At 37.8% G+C, this 19,821-nt stretch overlaps 1 protein-coding gene and 1 pseudogene across 3 annotated transcripts in view; both read right to left on the bottom strand.

Moving 5' to 3' along the window:
- Positions 1-16,757, bottom strand: part of ZNF248 (zinc finger protein 248) — a 44,483-nt gene extending 27,726 nt beyond the window's left edge. For 2 of the 3 annotated variants that reach the window (XM_090277806.1, XM_090277807.1), the window contains exon 1: positions 16,718-16,751. In XM_090277806.1, the coding sequence (XP_090133932.1) occupies positions 16,718-16,732 (15 nt within the window). In that variant the 5' untranslated portion in view covers positions 16,733-16,751. Of the gene's footprint in view, positions 1-16,717 lie in introns of all 3 variants that reach the window. The other variant, XM_090277808.1, reaches the window with a different exon arrangement.
- LOC150009824 (signal peptidase complex subunit 2 pseudogene) lies at positions 690-8,377 on the bottom strand (annotated as a pseudogene).
- Positions 16,758-19,821: the final 3,064 nt, after the last annotated feature.

The following is a 19,821-nucleotide window of genomic DNA, read 5'->3' as shown; positions in this document are numbered from 1 at the left end:
TCAAAAAGTTTTTAAATTGTTTAGAATTAGCACAATAGAAATGCCTTTTTTTTAATTGAAAAAAATTGTAATGGTATTTAATAAAGGATACAAACAAATCAGCAAATCAACAGGGATATACTAGTGAAAAGCATAGACAATATAAAACTAAAAATGTCATTGGCTTCTTTAATTGGTTAAGAACACACAAAATGTAACAGGCAGAAGGTCTGTTTTAAACAAATGAAAAAGCTATGGGTTTTTTTTTTCCCCAGTTCACCCCAAGTTAAATATATGCACACCACAAAAAATGGTTTGTGAAGATGTACACAAGAAATTGTATCCTGAATTGAGGGAAACAGCTATTAAAACAGGAATTAACATAATAAAATCAGCAACAGATTAGCAATTTTAAAAACTGAGTCTTTAAACACTGCATGGCACAGAACTATACTATACTGCTAGATATGAAGGAGAAAGTCTGTTCGGTTTTTAGCAAAAATGTTTTTGCAGAAAAGCAAATCAGGACTATGTCATCAATAGACCAAGGAGGCTACAGCTAGCTATCAGAGCTACAATTTCTCATACCTCAGATAGAAAACCCTATTTATCTAGAAGGAACTCAATTTCAGGACAAAACAGGGACATTTAACATTTCTTACTTTTCTCTGCTTCTTTCACCCTCAACCCTTGATTCCACACAATCCTTCAAAAAGATGGCTGTTTTTAGAATTGGCTATTCTATTTTTCTTTCTGTGGCAAGACTGTCATGGAGCTTGGATATTTCAGGCTCATATAGGCATCCATGACCAGTGTCCCACTGTGGTCAAAAAACTTAGCAATGGACTTCATGAACTCAGCTTGTCGCTGCTACTTTGTTCTCCCACTGATTAAGGTCAGCTTCAGAGTGTATTTGTCATCAAACCTTTTGAGACTAGAGGACAGCTGCCAAATATCATCAGGATCCATTCCTGTAGGATCTTTCCTGTGGGCCACGAGAAAGATGCTAATCTCCTTACATGAGGTATAAATGGTCAGGATACCCATCATCACAAAATAAGATATGACGCACAAAGCCAAAACAGGCTTGGACTCTGGAAAGGGGTGCACATAATCCCAAATTAAAGTCACTATGGCAAAGAAACACGAGATGGTACAGATGGTGAGGCAACTGTCAATTAGACCAAAATTCTCCACATACTTGTACTTTTCCAGAAGTACCTTTTTGGCTGAATCATCCAAAGAATTTTTCACAGCTGATCCATCCCATTTGTCAATTTTCACAGGCTTATCATCAATCATTCACTTATCCAACAAGCCCCTGCGGTCACTACCTGTCCCGCAGGTTGGGCCACTGCCAGACCCACTACTGCCTACATCACCACTTCTCTCCCCTTCCTTCTTTTGATGTTAATTATCTCCCTTCCCTTTCTCACAAATAGTCCATTGCATTTGTCTCCTAATTGGAACATTTAGGCTTCTGCCTGAATTAATGATGCCTGAAGAGCTATTCTTACTGATCTCAACTTATTGATCTCAAATTGACAGGCTTGACTGCCTCTCACTTTGGAAGCCCTATATTATTTTGGGGTTAACATACTGGAGACTACTAAGGGAACTAAAGTGGCCTCACCCTCATTGTTCAGTGTACCCTAGAACCAGGTATGGTACTAACAAGAGCCTCTTTTGTGCTCATGTCTTCTATGGACTGTAGTCTCCTTCACTGTAAAGCTCTCTTAGATCTACAAACCTCCCTCCTTGTTTGGTAGAGGTCAAGATGTATTTAATTAAGATCAGGAGTGGTTTTTCCCTGCATGCACCCACAGGAGCTATGGGAGGCTGTTTCCAGATGAGTAAGTACTCATTTAATTGCACTCCTACAGAATGCATTGTTTAATTGATAAACAGAAGTTTCTAAAAGACAAATAATTTCTAAATGAACCCTAAAAATACTTTGGCCATATAGGTAGGTGCTTTAAAATTTCTTACTGTTTGTGCTAGCACATTGTTGTAGGGACACATAAAATTACATTTTTTGCAAACTGCACAGAGTGCCTTTATCTTTCATAATAATGATGAAGAATACATTCAAAGTAAACAAAAGTTTCATTAAAAAAATTCAGATTAGTTTTCAATTTATAGTGATTTTACATAACAAAATTTGCACACACATTTCAAAAAATCGCCCGCTCCTGTCATAATGCGTAGGCACTGAACACCCACACACAATGTGCTAGCTAAAACCTGAGAAGATACTTCAAAGAATTTAATAACTCTATTTCAGAAATTTGGCAGAATTAGAAGTCTAATAGCAGTTTTATTCTCTCGGTAACTTCCAAGGATTCCTATGTAATGTAAACACTGCCCACAACTGCCTAAGACTAAACCAAAGGGGTAAAAAAATGGAAAAAGAAAACTTTTTTAAAAAGGCACAGTGACTGAAAAGGTTCCTTTGCTTGAGCAGATCCTGGCCCTGGTCTCCTTAAAAAAATGTTTATCAAGGACAAATAAAAATAATAAGTCTCAGCTACCTAAATAAAAAACTTACTCCAACTGTTACAAATTAATGTTTGGGTTGTGTGTGCATGTGTGTATATATATATATATATAACTGTCTCATGGACAAAATTTTAAAATGAAACATTCAGGTCTGTAGTTTTATCTGTCTATGTATGTATGTTTGCCTACCTCTAGAGGAAATTATTAAAATTGGTTTACAAAAAGAGCTCTATTTAATTGGCTTTTAAAAAATTAGCACTTATATAAATTAAGAAATGTAATAGAAATTAACCCAAATGCTTTACAGTATCATATGATCTGAGAAATTATTTAATATTAAAACTGATTTATTTTTTGGTTTAATTGAGACATTTCTTTAAATTTCTTAACATTAAATATAACATTTTAGTTAGGTTAACAAAACATAAGTTCATATTATCTGCCACAATAAGATGAAGTTCTAAAAATATTAATTTCTAAATGAATTGTGTACTTACTGTTGGCTTCTTAATACAGAGAAACTGGACATTTCAGTCTCTTAATTAAAATTTCTATGCTATAATATGAAAATACGTTTTTGGAAATGATAAAATTTTTTAGAGAATATGACATGTTCGTAAATTTGCCAACCTAAAAAGTGCTAGAAGCTTACTTTTGTTTATCAATAAAATTACGGTTTCTGTAATTGAAAAACCAAAATAAAAAAAAATAAAATAAAATAAATATAAAAAAAATAAAAAAATAAAAAATTACGGTTTCTAAGTGTTAAAAATTTTAATATAAAAAATGGTGATATGTATTTTCAGTAAAAATTGTATATAGACGTTTTCATTCAGAAAAATAAAAATAATTTTGTCCTGTATATTTGAGAACAAAGAGAAAAAATAAATTTTACCTTATACATTAAGCTGACTAAAGTTAAAATGTTATTATAAGGGTTTTTTTTTAATTAAGTTTTACTATCAATGATGTACTTATGTAAAGCTACAATTTAATATTATTCCTCTGACAAAAAGAACAAAATTTTATGTATCAGAAATCTTTTATTGAAGTTACAACAGGAAAACAAAGATTTTATTTAAATAATCTCCTGTGTTTCGTTCTTTTTAAAACATACTTTATATACTTATTTTTAGAGGGGGGGGAAGGGAGTGAGAAAAATGGAGAGAGAGAAACATCTGTTGGTTGCATCCCACACAGCCCCAACTGGGGACCTGGCCCAAAGCCCAGGCATGTGGCCTGACTAGGAATCAAACTGATAACCTTTCTTTTTTGTTGTTGTTGTTGTTGGTTATATATATTTTTAATTTACTTTTTGTTTTTCAATTACAATTGTCCCATTTTCCCCCCACTGCTCCCCCCCCAGCAGACATCTTCTTCCACAGTAATTCCCAACCCCGTTGTCTACATCTACGTGTCATTTATACATGTTCTTTGACTAGACCTTTCCCCTACTTATCCCCATTCTCTCCCTCCCCCTTCCCCCTGATAACTGTTACTCTCTTCCTTGTTCAATTTTATTTGTTTGTGTTGTCCATTAGTCTCCTGTATCAGATGATATCATATGGTATTTTTCATTTATTGCCAGTCTTATTTAACTAAGCATAATTCTCTCTAGTTCCAGCCATGTTGGCACAAACGGCAGGAGTTCCTTTCTTTCCGCTACATAGTATTCCATTGTGTAAACGTACCACAGTTTTTTAATCCACTCATCTACAGATGGGCAGTCAGACTGTTTCCAGCACTTGACTATTGTAAACAGTGCTGGAATGAACATAGGGGTGCATAAGTTCTTTTGAATTGGTATTTCAGGATGTTTCAGATATAATCCTAGCAATGGAATTGCTGGTTCGAAAGGCAGTTCCATTTTTAGTTTTTTGAGGAAATTCCATACTGTTTTCCATAGAGGCTACACCAGTCTGCATTCTCACCATCAGTGCACCAGGGTTCCCATTTCTCCACATCCTTGCCAGCACTTGTTTCTTGATTGATGATGATGGCCATTCTGACAGGTGTAAAGTGGTATCTCATTTTGGTTTTTATTTGATTCTCTCTGATGGCTAGAGATGTTGAGGATTCCTTCATGTGTATATGGACCCTCTGTGTATCCTCCTTGAAAAAGTGTTTGTTAAGTTCCTTTGCCCATTTTTTTTTTTATTTTAGTTTTTCAATTACAGTTGTCCCCTTTTCCTTTGCCCATTTTTTTAATTGGACTGTCTGTCTTCTTGGTGGTGAGATGTGTAAGTTCTTCATATATTTTGGAGAGCAATCCCTTGTCTTAAGCATCACTGGCAAGTATGTTTTCCCATATGATTGGTTTCCTTCTCATCTTGCTAATATTTTCTTTTGTTGAGCAGAAACTCTTTAGTTTGATGTGGTCCCATTTGTTTATTCTTCCCCTTATCCCCTTGCCTTAGGAGATGTATCAGTGAAAATATTGCTACGTGGGATATCTGAAATTTTCCTGCCTTTGTTTTCCTCTAGGACTTTTATGATGTCATGGCTTACATTTAAGTCTTTGATCCATCTTGAGTTTATTCTGGTGTGTGGTGTAAGTTGGTCTAGTTTCATTTTTTTTTGCATGTCTCTGTCCGGTTCTGCCAGCACCATTTGTTGAAGAGGCTCTGCTCACTCCATTTTATGCACCTTCCCCCTTTGTCAATTATTAGTTGACCATATAGACATGGGTTTATTTCTGGGCTCTCTATTCTGTTCCATTGATCTATATGTCTGTTCTTATGCCAGTACCAGACTGTTTTGATCACAGTGGTTTTGTAGAATAGTTTGATGTCTGGTATTGTGATTCCTACTGCTGTATTCTTCTGTCTCAAGATTGCTTTGGCTATTCGGGGTCATTTTTGGTTCATATAAATTTTTGAAGTATTTGTTCTAGGTCTGTGAAATATGTCATTGGTATTTTAATAGGGATTGCGTTGAATCTGCAAATTAATTTGGGTAGTGTGGATATTTTAATGATGTTGATTCTTCCCATCCATGAACATGGTATATGCTTCCATTAATTTGTATCTTCCTTAATTTCCTTATTCAGTGTTATCTAGTTTTCTGAGAACAGGTCTTTTATCTCCTTGGTTAAGTTTATTCCTAAGTACCTTATTTTTCTTGTTGCTATAGTAAATGGAATACTTAAAAAATTTTCTATCTCTGATATTTTATTGCTGGTGTACAAATATGACTTCGATTTCTGTATATTGACTTTGTACCCTATTTTGCCAAATTCGCTTACTATGTCAAGTAGTTTTTTAATGGAGTCTTTAGGGTTTTCTATGCACACTATCATGTCATCTGCAAATGACAGTTTTACTTCCTCTTTTCCAATTTGGATGTCTTTACTTCTTTTTCTGTCTAAAACTTTGAACGCTATGTTGAATAGGAGTGGAGAGAGTGGACATCCTTGTCTTGTTCCTGATCTCAGGAGGAATGCTTTCAGGTTTTGTCCATTGAGTGTGATGTTGGCTTCAGGTTTCTCATATATAGCCTTAATTATGTTGAGGTACGCTCCCTCTGTTCCCATTTTGCTGAGTGTTCTTATCATAAACGGGTTTTGTACTTTATCAAATGCTTTTTGTGTATCTATTGATACGATCATGGGATTTTTTGCCTTTCATTTTATTTAGGTGGTGTATTACATTTATTGATTTTCAAATATTAAACCACCCTTCCATTCCTGGGTTGAATCCCACTTGATTGTGGTGTATAATCTTTCTAATGTGTTGGTGGGTCTGGTTTGCCAAATTTTGTTAAGGACTTTAGCATCTATGTTCATCAGTGATACTGGCCTGTAGTTTTCTTTCTTTGTTGTGTCTTGACCTGGTTTTGGAATTAGGGTAATACTGGTTTCATAGAACAAGTTTGGGAGTCTTCCCTCTTCTTGGATTTTTTGGAATAGTTTGAGAAGGGTAAGTGTTAGTGCTTCCCTAAATGTTTTGTAAAATTCGCCTGTGAAGCCATCTGATCCAGGGCTTTTGTGTGCCAGGAGTTTTTTGGTTACTGTTTCAATTTCCTTCTTTGTTATTGGTCTGTTGAGACTTTCTACTTCTTCTTGATTCAGTTTTGGAAGGTTATATGTTTCTAGAAATTTGTCCATTTCTTCTACGTTGTCAAGTTTCTTGCCATACAGTTGTTTGTAGTAATTTCTTACAATCCTTTGTATTTCTGAGGTAATGGTCATGATTACTTCTCTTTCATTTCTGATTTTGTTTATTTGGGTGCTCTCTCTTTTATTCTAGATAGGCTGGCTGAAGTCTTGTGAATTTTATCTTTTCAAAGAACTAGCTCCTACTTTTGTTGATATTCTGAATTGTTTGTTTAGTCTCTATGTCATTTAATTCTGCTCTGATCTTGATGGTTTCCTTCCTTCTACTTGCTGGGGATTTGTTTGTTGTTGTTGTTCTAGTTCTTGTAGCTGTAGGGCTAAGCTTTTTAAAATTCTTCTATCCTTTTTAGTTAGCCCTCTACTGCTATGAACTTTCCTCTCAGGACTGCTTTTGCTGTGTCCCATAGGTTTTGGGCTGTTGTGTGTTCATTATCATTAGTTTCCAGAAACTTCTTGAGTTCTTCCTTGATGTCACTGTTAACCCATTCATTATTTCATAGCGTGTTATCCATTATCCATGAGTTGAATGTCCTTTTTTTCCCTTGGGGTTGATTTATATTTTTAAGGCATTGTGATCTGAGAAGATGCTTGATATAATTTCATATTCTTGAATTTTTTGAGGCTTGTTTTGTGTCCTACCATGTGGTCTATCTTTGAAAATGTCCCTTGTGCATTGGAAAAGAATGTATATTTTGTTTTGGGGGGGGTGATAAGTTCTATTTATAACAGTCAAGTCCATTTGATCTAGTGTGTTGTTCAATGCCTCAATATCCTTGGTGTTTCTTGCTTCAAAGATCTGTCTATGGTTGTTAATGGGGTGTGAAAGGCACCTACTATGCGTGTGTTGCTGTTGATTTCCTTCTTGTAGTCTTCTAGTTTTTTCCTTATATATTTGGGTGCTCCTATGTTGGGTGTGTATATGTTTACCAGGGTCATATCTTATTGATGGATTGTTCCCTTCAGTATTAGAAATGCCCTTCTTTGTCTCTTTTTATGGCCTTTGCTGTGAAATCCATTTTGTCTGATATAAGTACTGCTACCCCAGCTTTTTTTTCATGTCCATTTGCTTGGAATATTATTTCCATCCCTTCACTTCAGTCTGTGTAAATATTTTGTTTTGAGATGTGTCTCTTGTAGACAACATATATGTGGGTCATGTTTCATATCCATTCCACTACCCTATGTGTTTTGATTGGAGCATTTAATCCACTTACATTTAAGGTTATTATTGACAGGTATTTATTCATTTCCCTTTATACCTGTGTGCCTCTACCTCTCTTTTCTTCTTCTTTTTCTTAAAGCATTCCTTTTAGCATCTCTTGCAATGCTGGTTTGGTGGAGATATATTCTTCTCATCTTCCTTTGTCTGGGAAACTCCTTATTTCACCTTCCATTTTGAAAAAGAGCCTTGCTGGGTAGAGTATTCTTGGTTGTAGGCCTTTGTTTTTCATTGCTTGAAATATTTTTTGCCATTCCCTTCGTTCTTGTAGTGTTTCTGTTGAGAAATCGGTTGATAGCCTTATCAGAGCTCCCTTGTTTCTCTCTTGCTGCTTTTAGGATTTTCTTTGTCTTTGAACGTTGCCATTTTAATTATGATGTGCCTTGGAGTGGGCCTTTTTGCATTCATCTTCATTGGGACCCTCTGTGCCTCCTGGACTTGATGACTTTTTCTCTCATCAAGTTAGAAAAACTTTCTGTCGTTACTTTTTCAATCAGGTTTTCTATGCCATGCTTGTTTTCTTCACCGTCTTGTAAACCTATGGTTTGAATATTTTTTCGTTTCATGCTGTCCAGCAGTTCTCTTACACCCTCGTCATTCTTTTACAGTCTTTTTTCATTTTCTTTTATTGTCTTGGAATTTTTTTCTACATTGTCCTCTAACTCACTGATGTGATCCTCTGCTTCATTTAGCCTGCTTTTGATTGATTCTACTGCATTCTTCAGTTCAGAAATTGTATTCTTCATTTCTTCCTGGTTCTTGTCGATAGTTTCTATGTCCTTTTTCATGCTGGTGTAGTTCTCCATAAGTTCCTTGTAACTTCCCTGGAGTTCTTTGTAACTCCCCTGGAGTTCGTTGTAGTTTTCTATGAGTTTATCAAGTTCATTGAGCTTCCTTATAACCATTCTTCTGAATCCCATGTCTGACAGTTATCTTATGTCTGTTCCATCTATTTCTCTTTCTGGGGATTCCTCTTTTCCTTTCATTGGGAGGTTGTTTCTGTGTCTCCCCATGTTGGATGCTTCTTGTTTGTTTTTGTTTCTTAGATTTGTCTGCTTTGATTTCCTGCCTTCGTGGTATGAGATTCTGTATAGAAGACCTGGGGGATTCAGTGGTGCAGTCTCTTTGATCTCCTAAGCCTGATGCTCTTAGGATGCCCTTTATGCCATTTATTTAAGCTGTCTGGTTGTATATCAGTTACTCTTTGGTGAATCCTTTCCTCTGGCTAATTGATTGAGAGTCACTCTGCCCACTTTAAGTTCTTTTGTGGAGATGTTGTTAAAATATAAACACACAACCCAGGCAAGAAACGCACACCCTCCAAAATATTCCCCACCCACAATCACACTATCAGCAGCAAAGGAGCCAGTATTAATATAAATGTAAAGAGGTTAAGAATATTATATTATAGGAGAAACATATAAGAGTTGTTTAAATGAAAGAAAGATGATTTTTGAGAAGGAAGATGTTAGCATAATAATAGTAGAAAGTAGGGTCAAGGCTATGCGAGACAGTAATATTTACATTGTATGTTAAAAAAGGGAGGGAACAAAGCAGAATGAAGTGAGAAAGTGGAAGTAAATAGTATCAGGTTTATATAGCAGTTATATGCTATATGTTTAGTGTGAGAGGGAGGATACACAAAACAGACAAATAAATATTAAAGAATAGGAGGTAGAGAAGGTAGGAAACAGATTAAAGAACGAGTTTTTACCCAGTACAAACTTTGGGCACTGTCTTCTTTTTCTGGATCTGCCCCTGGTCAAAATTCCATGGGTTTCAAATCTTTTCTGTGGCTGGCTGTGAGGAGATGTAGCATCTAGCTTGATTCTGGGGTTGCTATTCTCTCACTCGTGGGCCTGCTGCTGCTCTCTGTGAGCCACACTTAGTTGAGTCCCCTCCCCCTTGGTCCTGCGGCACCCTCAGCCCTCCTCTGGCTTGTCCAGCAACGCTGTTCTGCTGGTGAGCCAGCGCACGCATGTCAATAGTCTCTGTCCAGCCTCAAGTCCTGTCTCCGCTCCTCCAAAAAAGTGTCTGTGTTGCTTCCAAGCTGCAGCACCAGTCTGCGCCCCTGCCTGTACACCTTCGTGTGCCACTTGCCTGCATGGGGTCCCTACCAAGTCTGCAGTTCTGCCGCAGCTTTCCTGTATGGGCCCCTCTCCCCAGCTCAGTTCTGCTTTGTGGTTTGGTGGAGCCTTGGTGTGAGTGCCCAGGGTGCAGAGTTGTCAGCCCAGGATTGCCAGCCAAGGGAGTCCCCACCTAGACTCAGTTCATAGTTTCTCCCAGTCCGGGTTGTTCACTGTCTTCCCACGCCTCCGGCTGTTTCAACCAAACCTTCTCGCTGACTCGCTCCGGGACTTTGCTAGTCAGTGTGCCTATGGCAGGGGGAAGCTTCCAAGCAGATCCTGGCTAATGAGCCAGTCAGCACCTGCCCCTTTTGGGTGCAGTAAGGCAGAGGCACCAGGCTGGGAGGCCCAGCTACTCTGCTTGGAGATCACGGGCCAAGCTTTCTGCCCTCTTTCACGCTGCTCCCACACCCTTCCCTGTTCATGCTTTCTGAAATCCACACTCACTCACTCCTCTCCGGGTTTGTACTCCAAGTCCTTCCACAATGAGAGGAATGCTACCTACTCCGCAGCCATCTTTTCTCCCCTTGACAACCTTTCGGTTCATAGGCCTGAGCTCAATTTACTGAGCCACACCAGCCAGGGTGAAATAATTTCCTGTGCTTTTTATCATTAGATCTTTAATTGTGTAAGGACACTAAGTCTTCTCAATATTGGAAAAGCTAAATTTTTGCTTACAACTATTTCATTTTCTGTATTTGCCTGCGAACTCTCTGGCGCCGTGATTAAGTAAATACCTTAAGTACTGTTCCTCAATGACCTATGATTCTATTTGACCAAATGTTTTAAAACTTTGATGTTTGACAAACTTCCCAAGATTCAAAATAATGTCTTTCTTGATTTCTGACACTTTAAAGAACTTTGAAATTTTTCAGAAGTATCCCTGAAACACCTCTGAAGATTTTTTACCCTGTTTTACAAAAGGAAGAAATTAAACTATTATAATTTGGCTTATTTGGTATATTAAATTACATGGGAAGCATTGTCAAATAATAATGCCAAAAAAAAACTTCTCTCTTACTCTCTTAAAGCTGTCACTCTTACAATGCCTTTGAAATAAATGTAAGCACGCAGAAACTAACCAAAACATTGCCCATGGAGACAAAAGCAAAAAAAAAAAGTGGCCTTTTTAGAATACAAACTGCTGTATAAGTTCCCTTGCATAGATTAATGTGTAAAAGAGCTAAGATTTTTTAACAACATTACCAGAAAATATTAAGGATGAGACAAAATTACTGTATATAAATAATAGAATGTATGTTTTTGGTGGAGAAAGGATTGTGACATGAAGAAGCACTTTCGTTCAGGAAAAGAAAAGAATGAGTTTTTTTGGAAAAGGATATAAAGGACATGGTTTGGGGTTTGTTTTATTTTGGGAGGGGCAGGGGAAAGTTGGTAAAGAAAAAAAGAAAGCAATTTTGCCCTAAACTAAAATTATTATTTCAAATGAAGAAAAATAATAGGATAAAAACTGAAAAATATATGTAAGTTGCAAAAGGTTTTTATGTATGTTGCAGAAGGTTCCTGAAGGAAGAATCTTAAGAAAAGAATTTTATATATGGTCAAACTAAGGTTGAAATGCATAACTAAGTCAACTGCATTATATACATGAGTATGTATATATGTGTGTGTGAACTCTCACCAGATCTTTAACCATGCCCATTTTTAGTCTTTTGTCATTTACAGATAATTATTGTTTTACTCTAATGCTTTTACAAAAATGTTTCTACAAAGATCTTTCATCTTAAGAAAAATTCATGGAGAAGACTGACACTCTAAAATACAAAGCTTCATGTACTCTTAACCAATCCATGTATGATCAAATTTAAAGGCACTGGCTCTTGGATTTGTTTCCCAATTTAAAGCAACCTCTTAAACCTGACAGAGGACTTGAAATTTTAAAATTACTAGGACATGAAACAGATGACATCTGTTATGGGAAACTAACCCAAAATTCTGGACCAGGCCTATTATAATCTATAACTTCATATTTTCCTTACTTTAATTCCTTCCTATCCCACCAAAAATATGAACAGTCCAGCACTCGCTATTATAGTTTCCTTTTTCCCTTTAACATTGGGCATCATCTTTGAACTTACTCCACAGGTAAAAATGTACAACTAGTTACACACATAGTTAAGGATGTTTCATGCCTGGGATGTCTGCCCCAATGAAGGTACCAGTAACTGCTCCAGTAACTGCTACAGCAATAACCAACCAGAAAAACCTTTAAATGCCTTTATATAAGTATCAGACAACAGCAATGCTTTTTAAAAAATAAATGAAGCATTTATTTATTTATTTTTAGAGAGGAGAAGTGCAGGAGAAAGAGAGGGAGAAAACATGAATGTGTGAGAGACATCGATTGGTTGCTTCTCGCATGCCCCCAACTGGAGACCCATCCCATAACCCAAGTAAGTGTCCTGTTGGGAAATTGAACCTGCCACCCTTCGGGCACAGGCCGGCACTCAGTCTACTGAGCCACACCAGCCAGGGCTCATCCCTTTTTTTTAACGTATCCTTCTTGCTGTTCTTTTAAGGTTTTATTTATTTTCAGGGAGAGGGGAAGGGAGGGAGAGAAAGAGGGAGAGAAACATCAATGTGCCAGACATCAATTGGTTGCCTTTTGCACGCTCACAACTGGGGACCTGGACCTTAACCCAGGCATGTGCCCCGACCAGGAATCCAACCTGCAACCTTTGGGTTCACAGGCCCACACTCAATCTGCTGAGCCACACCAGCAAGGGCCAGAAAGGCTCTTAGCCATATCCTAGATAAGCAAGATGAGGTTTGTTCTGTTAATACTTCTGTTGTACTTGGATAAGAAACTTCTGGTAAAATAAAGAATAAAACCAAATAAAATCTGGACACAAACCAAATAATTAAATACAGTGACCACTAACTCTACACGGTTCTTTAATATCTTTAGCTAATTGTGCCTCCTGGTTCAGACCTATTCTTCAAACGGAAATTAACATTTTGTTTGTTATTAGAGAAATTTTTAACTTTGTTTTACATAGCTCAGTGTTAAAAACACACCATGCTGACAATAATTGCTCAATGTTTTGAGATGATCACTACGGCCTATGGAGACTTCATGTGAGAAACCTCAAGTAACTAGACATGAAGCTTTCCTGTTTTGTCATTCTTGGTGCTCAAAAGTGGACTAAGGCTCCTAAGAAAAAAAGAACAAAAAACTTTCCCTCTTACATGGTATATGACACACTGGGACGGAGCCTTCCTGGCAATGAGGCACCAAAAATGGCATGTCATACCCAAAATGAGCCACCTGACAATGAAGGACCAATGGTGCTTTTAATAACTGATCAGTACTGCTTTCCAGTGACCAATCAGTGATGCTTTCAAGGAAAGATCCTGATCAAAAGGGGGAAAATGTAAACCATAATAGAAATAGAGCCACTTTGAAATGGAGCCAGAACCACCATCCAAGAGAAAACGGCTAGCATGGCTCGTGTCTCAAACCTTTGGAATGTTAAAATAGGGCAAAAATAACCTTTTGACTGGGTCTAAGCAACCTTGTTTCCCAAAGAATTGTTTGCAAAGATCACAAGAAAGCAATTATTATGACTACTGGACTGAAAAATTAAAAACATTATTTAGAATTAGCATCATTATGTTATCTGTACCAACAGAAACATCTTCCTTCTATTGATGTAATTGTTCCCTTCCCTTCCTTATAAATAAATATCCATTGTCTTTGTCTCCTAATTGGAACATTATCTGGGCTTCACCCTGATTTAATGATTCCCAAAGTAATTATTCTTATTGATCTCAATAAATGCTTTCTGCCTCTCGTTTATTTTTTCTAAATTTTTAAAAATGTATTTTATTTTTAGAGAGAGATTAAGGGAGGGAGAAAGAGACGGAGAAAAACATCAACGTGTGCCTAGCTCTCACGCAACTGCAACAGGGGACCTGGCCTGCAACCCAGGCATGTGCCCTGACTGGCAATCGAACCAGCAACCTTTCAGTTTGCAGGCCATTACCCAATCCACTGAGCCACACAAGCTAGGGCCTGACTCTCATTTTAAAAGGCCTTTTTGTCCTGGCTGGGTAGCTCAAAGTGTTGTCCCAATACTCCAAGGCTTTGGGTTTGATCCCATGTCGGGGCACATACAAAAATCAACCAATGAATGCATAAATAAGTGGAACAACAAATTGATGTTTCTCTCTCTCCTTCTCTAAAATCGATAATAAGAAAAAGCCTTTTTAAGTTAACACTCCACACTTCCTACCGAAGGAAATAAGTATGAAAACTTATAAAATACAGTTGAAAACAAAGAAAATAAGAGTAACTTTACAGGGAGAGACTTGACCACAAGACCTCAGCCAGGTGATCAGCAATGATACATCAACTTGGTAAGTCATGTTAGAGCTTTTACCCCTGATTGGACATGACCAAATGATGCTTTACCTCTATGGTTTTCCTTCAAGAAACCCATAATCCCAGCCTAATCATAAGAAAAAGAGCAGACAGCTCCTAACTGAGGGACATTCTACAAAACACCTGACTTGTACTTCTCAAAATTGTCAAGGTCATCAAAAACAAGGGTAGTCTGAGAAACTGTCACAGCCAACTGGAGCCTAAAAAAACCTGATAAGTTAGTGAAATGTGGTCTTCTGAAACAGAATATCTTCATGGGGGGCAGGGGGGGGGACGACACCATAAGCGATTATCAAAAGACAAATGATATACCAAAAAATAGTAATTTATAGAATAAAAAAGGATTAGTACCCCTAATATGAGTATATAAAGAGGTAACTAGACACTGAAAAAATAAATAAATAAAACCCAGAAACCTAGGAGCAAAATAGTCAAAAGGTATCAACAGATAGTTCACCGAAATATAAATACAAGACAACTTTTAGATACATGAAAAAATATTCAGCCTCACTCATAGTTAGGATATTGCAGATGCAAACTACATAAAATATCACTTTTTAACCTATCTATCAATGGCCAAAAGTTGAACCACATAATGTATAAAGAATAGCTATGGAGAAACAAGCACTCTCGTGCAGTGTAAAGGGAATACAAAATGATATTATAATCGTACCAAAATGATGAAGTGTATCAACTGTATTCATCTTTTGATCTGGCAATCCTACTTCTGGTAATTTATCTGATAGAATAAATCAGTATGTACAAGGTTATTCATTAAAATATGGCTTGTAGTAGAAAAAGATTGGAAGCAGTTAATACCTAGTTAAATAAACTATGGAACATCCACAGCTGAATCACATATACAGTTATAACATAAAATGAAGCAGCAATCCATGTTCTGTTACAGAGAAATCTCTGGGATAGGATGAAAAAAGTGAAAAAACCAACAACAAAGGAAAATAGTGTATCAACTTGCTATTCAAAATGTGGTTCCTTTAACAGCAGAATCAGCTTCACTTGGAAGTTTATTAAAAATATAGAATCCAGGGCCCTGCCCAGCTCTACATCAAAATCTGCATTTTAACAAAATGCCAGTGATGCATCTAAATTTGAGAAGCATTTAAGGATAATGGATTTCTGTTTAAATAAAGAGAAAGGGCATACAAGTAGATGAACACATATTTTCTATTAAATGAATAAAAAAACACTGGGAAGACAAACAAGAAATTATTAATAATGGATACCAATAGTAAGGTGGCCACACATTCCAGTTTGTTTGGGACTGTTCCAATATACTACAGTTGTCCCAGCATAATTGTTTGTAGAACCTTTCACTCTTAGTGAAAAGTGTCTCAGTTTATATGATAAATGTCACTGTACTTAGAGGAAGCATCAGGTACAGAGAAAATGGAAGTGTGAGTTTTTACTTATCCTCTTCTATATCACTTTCTAAACCATGTTAATATATTACCAATTCAAAAACATTTATTTAAAAATATATAATACTGTTCACAAAAAATACATATGAGGAGAGCAATGGGCCAAGAATAGATAAGCGATGGATAAGCAGTAACCCAAGGATAAGCAATAACCCAGGGATAAGCAATGTCTGGAGCAAAAGGAAATGGCACTTCATGAGGCGTGGAAAGAAATTCTATCAGTTATGAAAAGATAGCTATGAGGGCAGTGTCATAAACAACAGAAGAGAATTTCAAAGCAGACTATAGATAAAGAATGTCAAATACTGCAGAGGTGTCAAGAAAGACAAAAACTGGATTTTACTACAATTTGGTGGACTTTTCCAGACCTGATTCAAGTTAGCGGTGGTGAAGGCCCAAGACTGCATTCATTAGGTTTAAATGTAAACGATAAATGCAGACATGAAAGTCACAGATGTCTTACTACTCAAGCTAGAAATACAAAGGCGCTAACCCAAACATTTATGGGGAGTTATTTGGGGACATAAAGTCCCTCCATCCAGCCAAATCTTCATGATTTTATTCCTGGATCAAGCAGGACCATGAGAGAGTTGTCAGCTCAAATCTGAAAACTATATGCACTGAGTTTCTGCGTTAACATTGTGCTGTTTCCACCATGCACTGATTACAGGTAATATAATGCATGTATTTCAGTGTTGTTATTAGAAAGATCAAAGAAATTTTGCAATAATTTGGATAACTGTAAAATTAAACATTTTGCATCTAATTTTACCAACTATTCCACTTTGGATTTCCTACTCTACTTACATTTCCCTTAATGTAAAATTTTGCCTGTTTCTACTTTTTCGTTTTAAAAAATATTAATCCTTATAAACTTTAGAAAACAATTTTAAAACAAGTAGGATTAAATAAATAAACAAACAAAAAATAACTCACCCGGGATTTGCTCATTTTCTGTTCTTGGAGGAGGCGGTGCTAAGGGAAAAGGAAGAAGGAAGTCAGGAGAATTTGCCTTGCCTTGCAGTTCCTGGATTCACCTGCCTACACAGCTCCACACACAAGATACTTACATGTCCATGTGTAGCTCCGATATATGTTGGGCTTAGACATATTTTTCACTGAGTGAATGTAAACATTTGTTTCTTACTGATTTATTACCAATTTAGGTTCTATGACACAAAAATTAAAAACATAAAAGATGAGTTTAACACAGAACAGTAAAGAAGGAAGCACTATGGATTGGTTAAAACTAATGTTGTAGAGAAAAAAACCCTCAAGCAGTATTTCTTATCTATTACCTGCTAACACCATTGATCCCTTGAGGTCAAATAATCCAAGAAACCTCTGAAAAAAGTGATGGGGATGTTTAAGACAAGGTAAATGTTTTAATGTTTGTTCTAACCTGCTTACAATTTTCAAAAGAATCTTTTAATAAGAAACTAACTTTGACCTAACAGTGACAAAAAGTTAGTAGCTCAAGAATCCGCAGGCCTAGCTTTTAATCTTGGTTCTTCCACTAACCAATTGCATGATCCGAGCATGCTCATTTTTTAAAAAATCTTTCAAATAAGGTCAAACCAGGCAATCCAAGAAAGACCTGCCTGCACTACCATACTGCGTGTGCATAAGCCCAGGAGAGAGGGGACCTAAGCATCTCTCCAGCTGTCATCAACAATCAATGGGACACTGAGGGCAACCCACCTCTGGAAAGAATGAACAGAGTAAAACAAAAATAACGGGAGCAGCAGGTACCCAGTGAACAGTTATGGCAGAATTTCCTTAGTTTCATCCCTGACTATAAGGTCACAAACTCTCCAAAAGTGTGACATTTACAGTATAGTCTATGTGCCCACCCCTCTCAGCTCCCCCTCACCTCTCTTCTGAAATTTGTCCCAAACCTTCCACGTCACACAGCCTTCCATGGCATCAGGATACTGTGTCATGATCACACATAATACATAACAAATGAAAACATAATAACAACTTGCAATCTGGAGAACGTTAGAGCCAGGAAAGGGTCTTGCTTAGCTAGTCCAGCCCTTTCCCAATTCCATTGCCCCAGTGAGTTGAGAAATGGAGGCCCTTAAAGACTTGTTCAAGTTCCAGTCGCAAGTATTACATTAAAGCAGCTAACAGAATACAGGTGCTGAGAACAACATAATGCAGCAAGCATTCCTAATACCTGCTTCTTACAAATAAAAAACCCCGTCTTGCAAACGCTATTCGGTCCGCCCGCGCACACTCACGCATGCACGCACGCACGCGAGCCGGAACCTCAAGCGCGCGCAGAAGTCGCGCACGCGTACTCCTCTCGCAGTGCGCACGTCACTAATGCGCACCACCTACCGGTGGCCACACGAGGGCGCCGCTCGTTCAGCACTGGGGCTGGACGTCCGCGGACCTCGCAAGCCGAGAACCCGCTTCCCAAGTCAAGACCGTCCTCTTTGAACTGGGAAGCTCAGAGTCCCTTCAGCTCTAAGTGCCGCAGACGCCTGGAGTCCCGCCGAGTTTCGCGGGACTCCTCCCTATCACCGAGCACCGCCTCAACACCCTGAACCGTGTAGGGCCCCGTCGGCCCTCGCTCCCACGCTCCAAGCCTCACCCGCAGCTCCCTCGCCGCGTGGATCTGAAAACCTGGGATTGTTTCCCCCGGAGGGCTGGAGGCCCGGAAGGACGAGCCAGGAAGAGGAGGGAGGAGAAGGAGAAGGAGGAGGAGGAGGAGGAGGCAGGGTTGCACATGCGCAGAGGGAAGACACGGTGCGGAGGGCGAGGAACTGAGAGCAGCTCTCTTTAATAGCTTGGACTGGAAAAGTGGCTCTACCCTGTGTAGCGATGCCTCACTTTTAAACTGTAAAAGCACGCTAATAGTGGTACCCAGCTAACAAGGTTTTTATGATTATTAAAGGTGTTCACACTGTGAAAGCACTTAGGACAGTGTCTGGCACGCAAATTGTTAAGTACATTTCTCAAGATTCGTTTTCCCAGTAGATACACCACGCCTTGCTCCTTTAGAAATCAGCTTATTTTCTGCCTTGCTTACCGAGTTGAGAGATGGCTATCTGAGAGACTCCTGTTGTCTGGATCCAGGATTCTCAAGAGAAGGGAAAGCTGTAGGTGAGTTTCACGTCTGAACGTGAACAGTTGTCATTTTACTTTAGATAAATTTTTTAGCAGTTAGAAAATAAATTTACCTAAACTAATATTTGTGGCCATCGTTACTCTCTAAAATGAGGAAAAAACAAGCTAGCAATTTAGTATTAATAATAAAAATTGCTCATATGTAAGAAACTTCGTATGAAGAGGAGGGCACACACCATTTCTGGAAACCAACCAAAATTTACCTGACACACAATATGCATTCTTTATGTGCACATCCTCCTGATATTTTTAGCACAGTATTATTTATTTTTTACTTTAATTTTTATTAAATTTATTGGGGGACATTAGTTAATAAAATTATATAGTTTCAGGTGTACAATTCTACATCATCTGTATATTGTATTGTGTGTTCACCACTCTAAGTTAAGTCTCCTTCCATCCCTATCTCCCCTTTCATCTTCTACTTCCCCCACACCCCTTTCCCTTTGGCAATCATACTGCTATTCATCTTAATAAGCGATTTTTTGTGGGGGGAGGACATATTTCAGGATGAGCTTTCTATGAAACAAAATACAGTGAACTGTTTTTGGTCACAATCATTTTTTACTTTTTTTTTTTTATAACCTTAGATTTCCAGAAGAGTTACAAAGCTAATTCCCATATACTCTTTGCCCAGCTTCTCCTAATGTTAACATTTTATGGAAACATGATACACTTATCAAAACTAAGAAAATAATCCAGGTGCAATTATTATAACTGTAATACGCAGTTACACAGGCATGAACAGACCAAAGAGAATAGGCCAGGTACAGAAGATCACCAGGGCAGAAAGCCCTGGGTGCACAGCAACAGGCAAAACTGGGAAAACAAGGACCTCACCCCTAGGGTGACTTTTCCTCCCCTAGCATATCATAGGTGAAGTAGTTTGGACCTTAACCTCA

This window comes from Furipterus horrens, unplaced genomic scaffold, assembly GCF_987537825.1.
Source record: "Furipterus horrens unplaced genomic scaffold, mFurHor1.1.pri manual_scaffold_5, whole genome shotgun sequence".
NCBI lineage: Eukaryota > Metazoa > Chordata > Mammalia > Chiroptera > Furipteridae > Furipterus > Furipterus horrens.
Note: the sequence above shows the minus strand (reverse complement) of the source record. Positions and strands in the feature narration are given on the sequence as shown.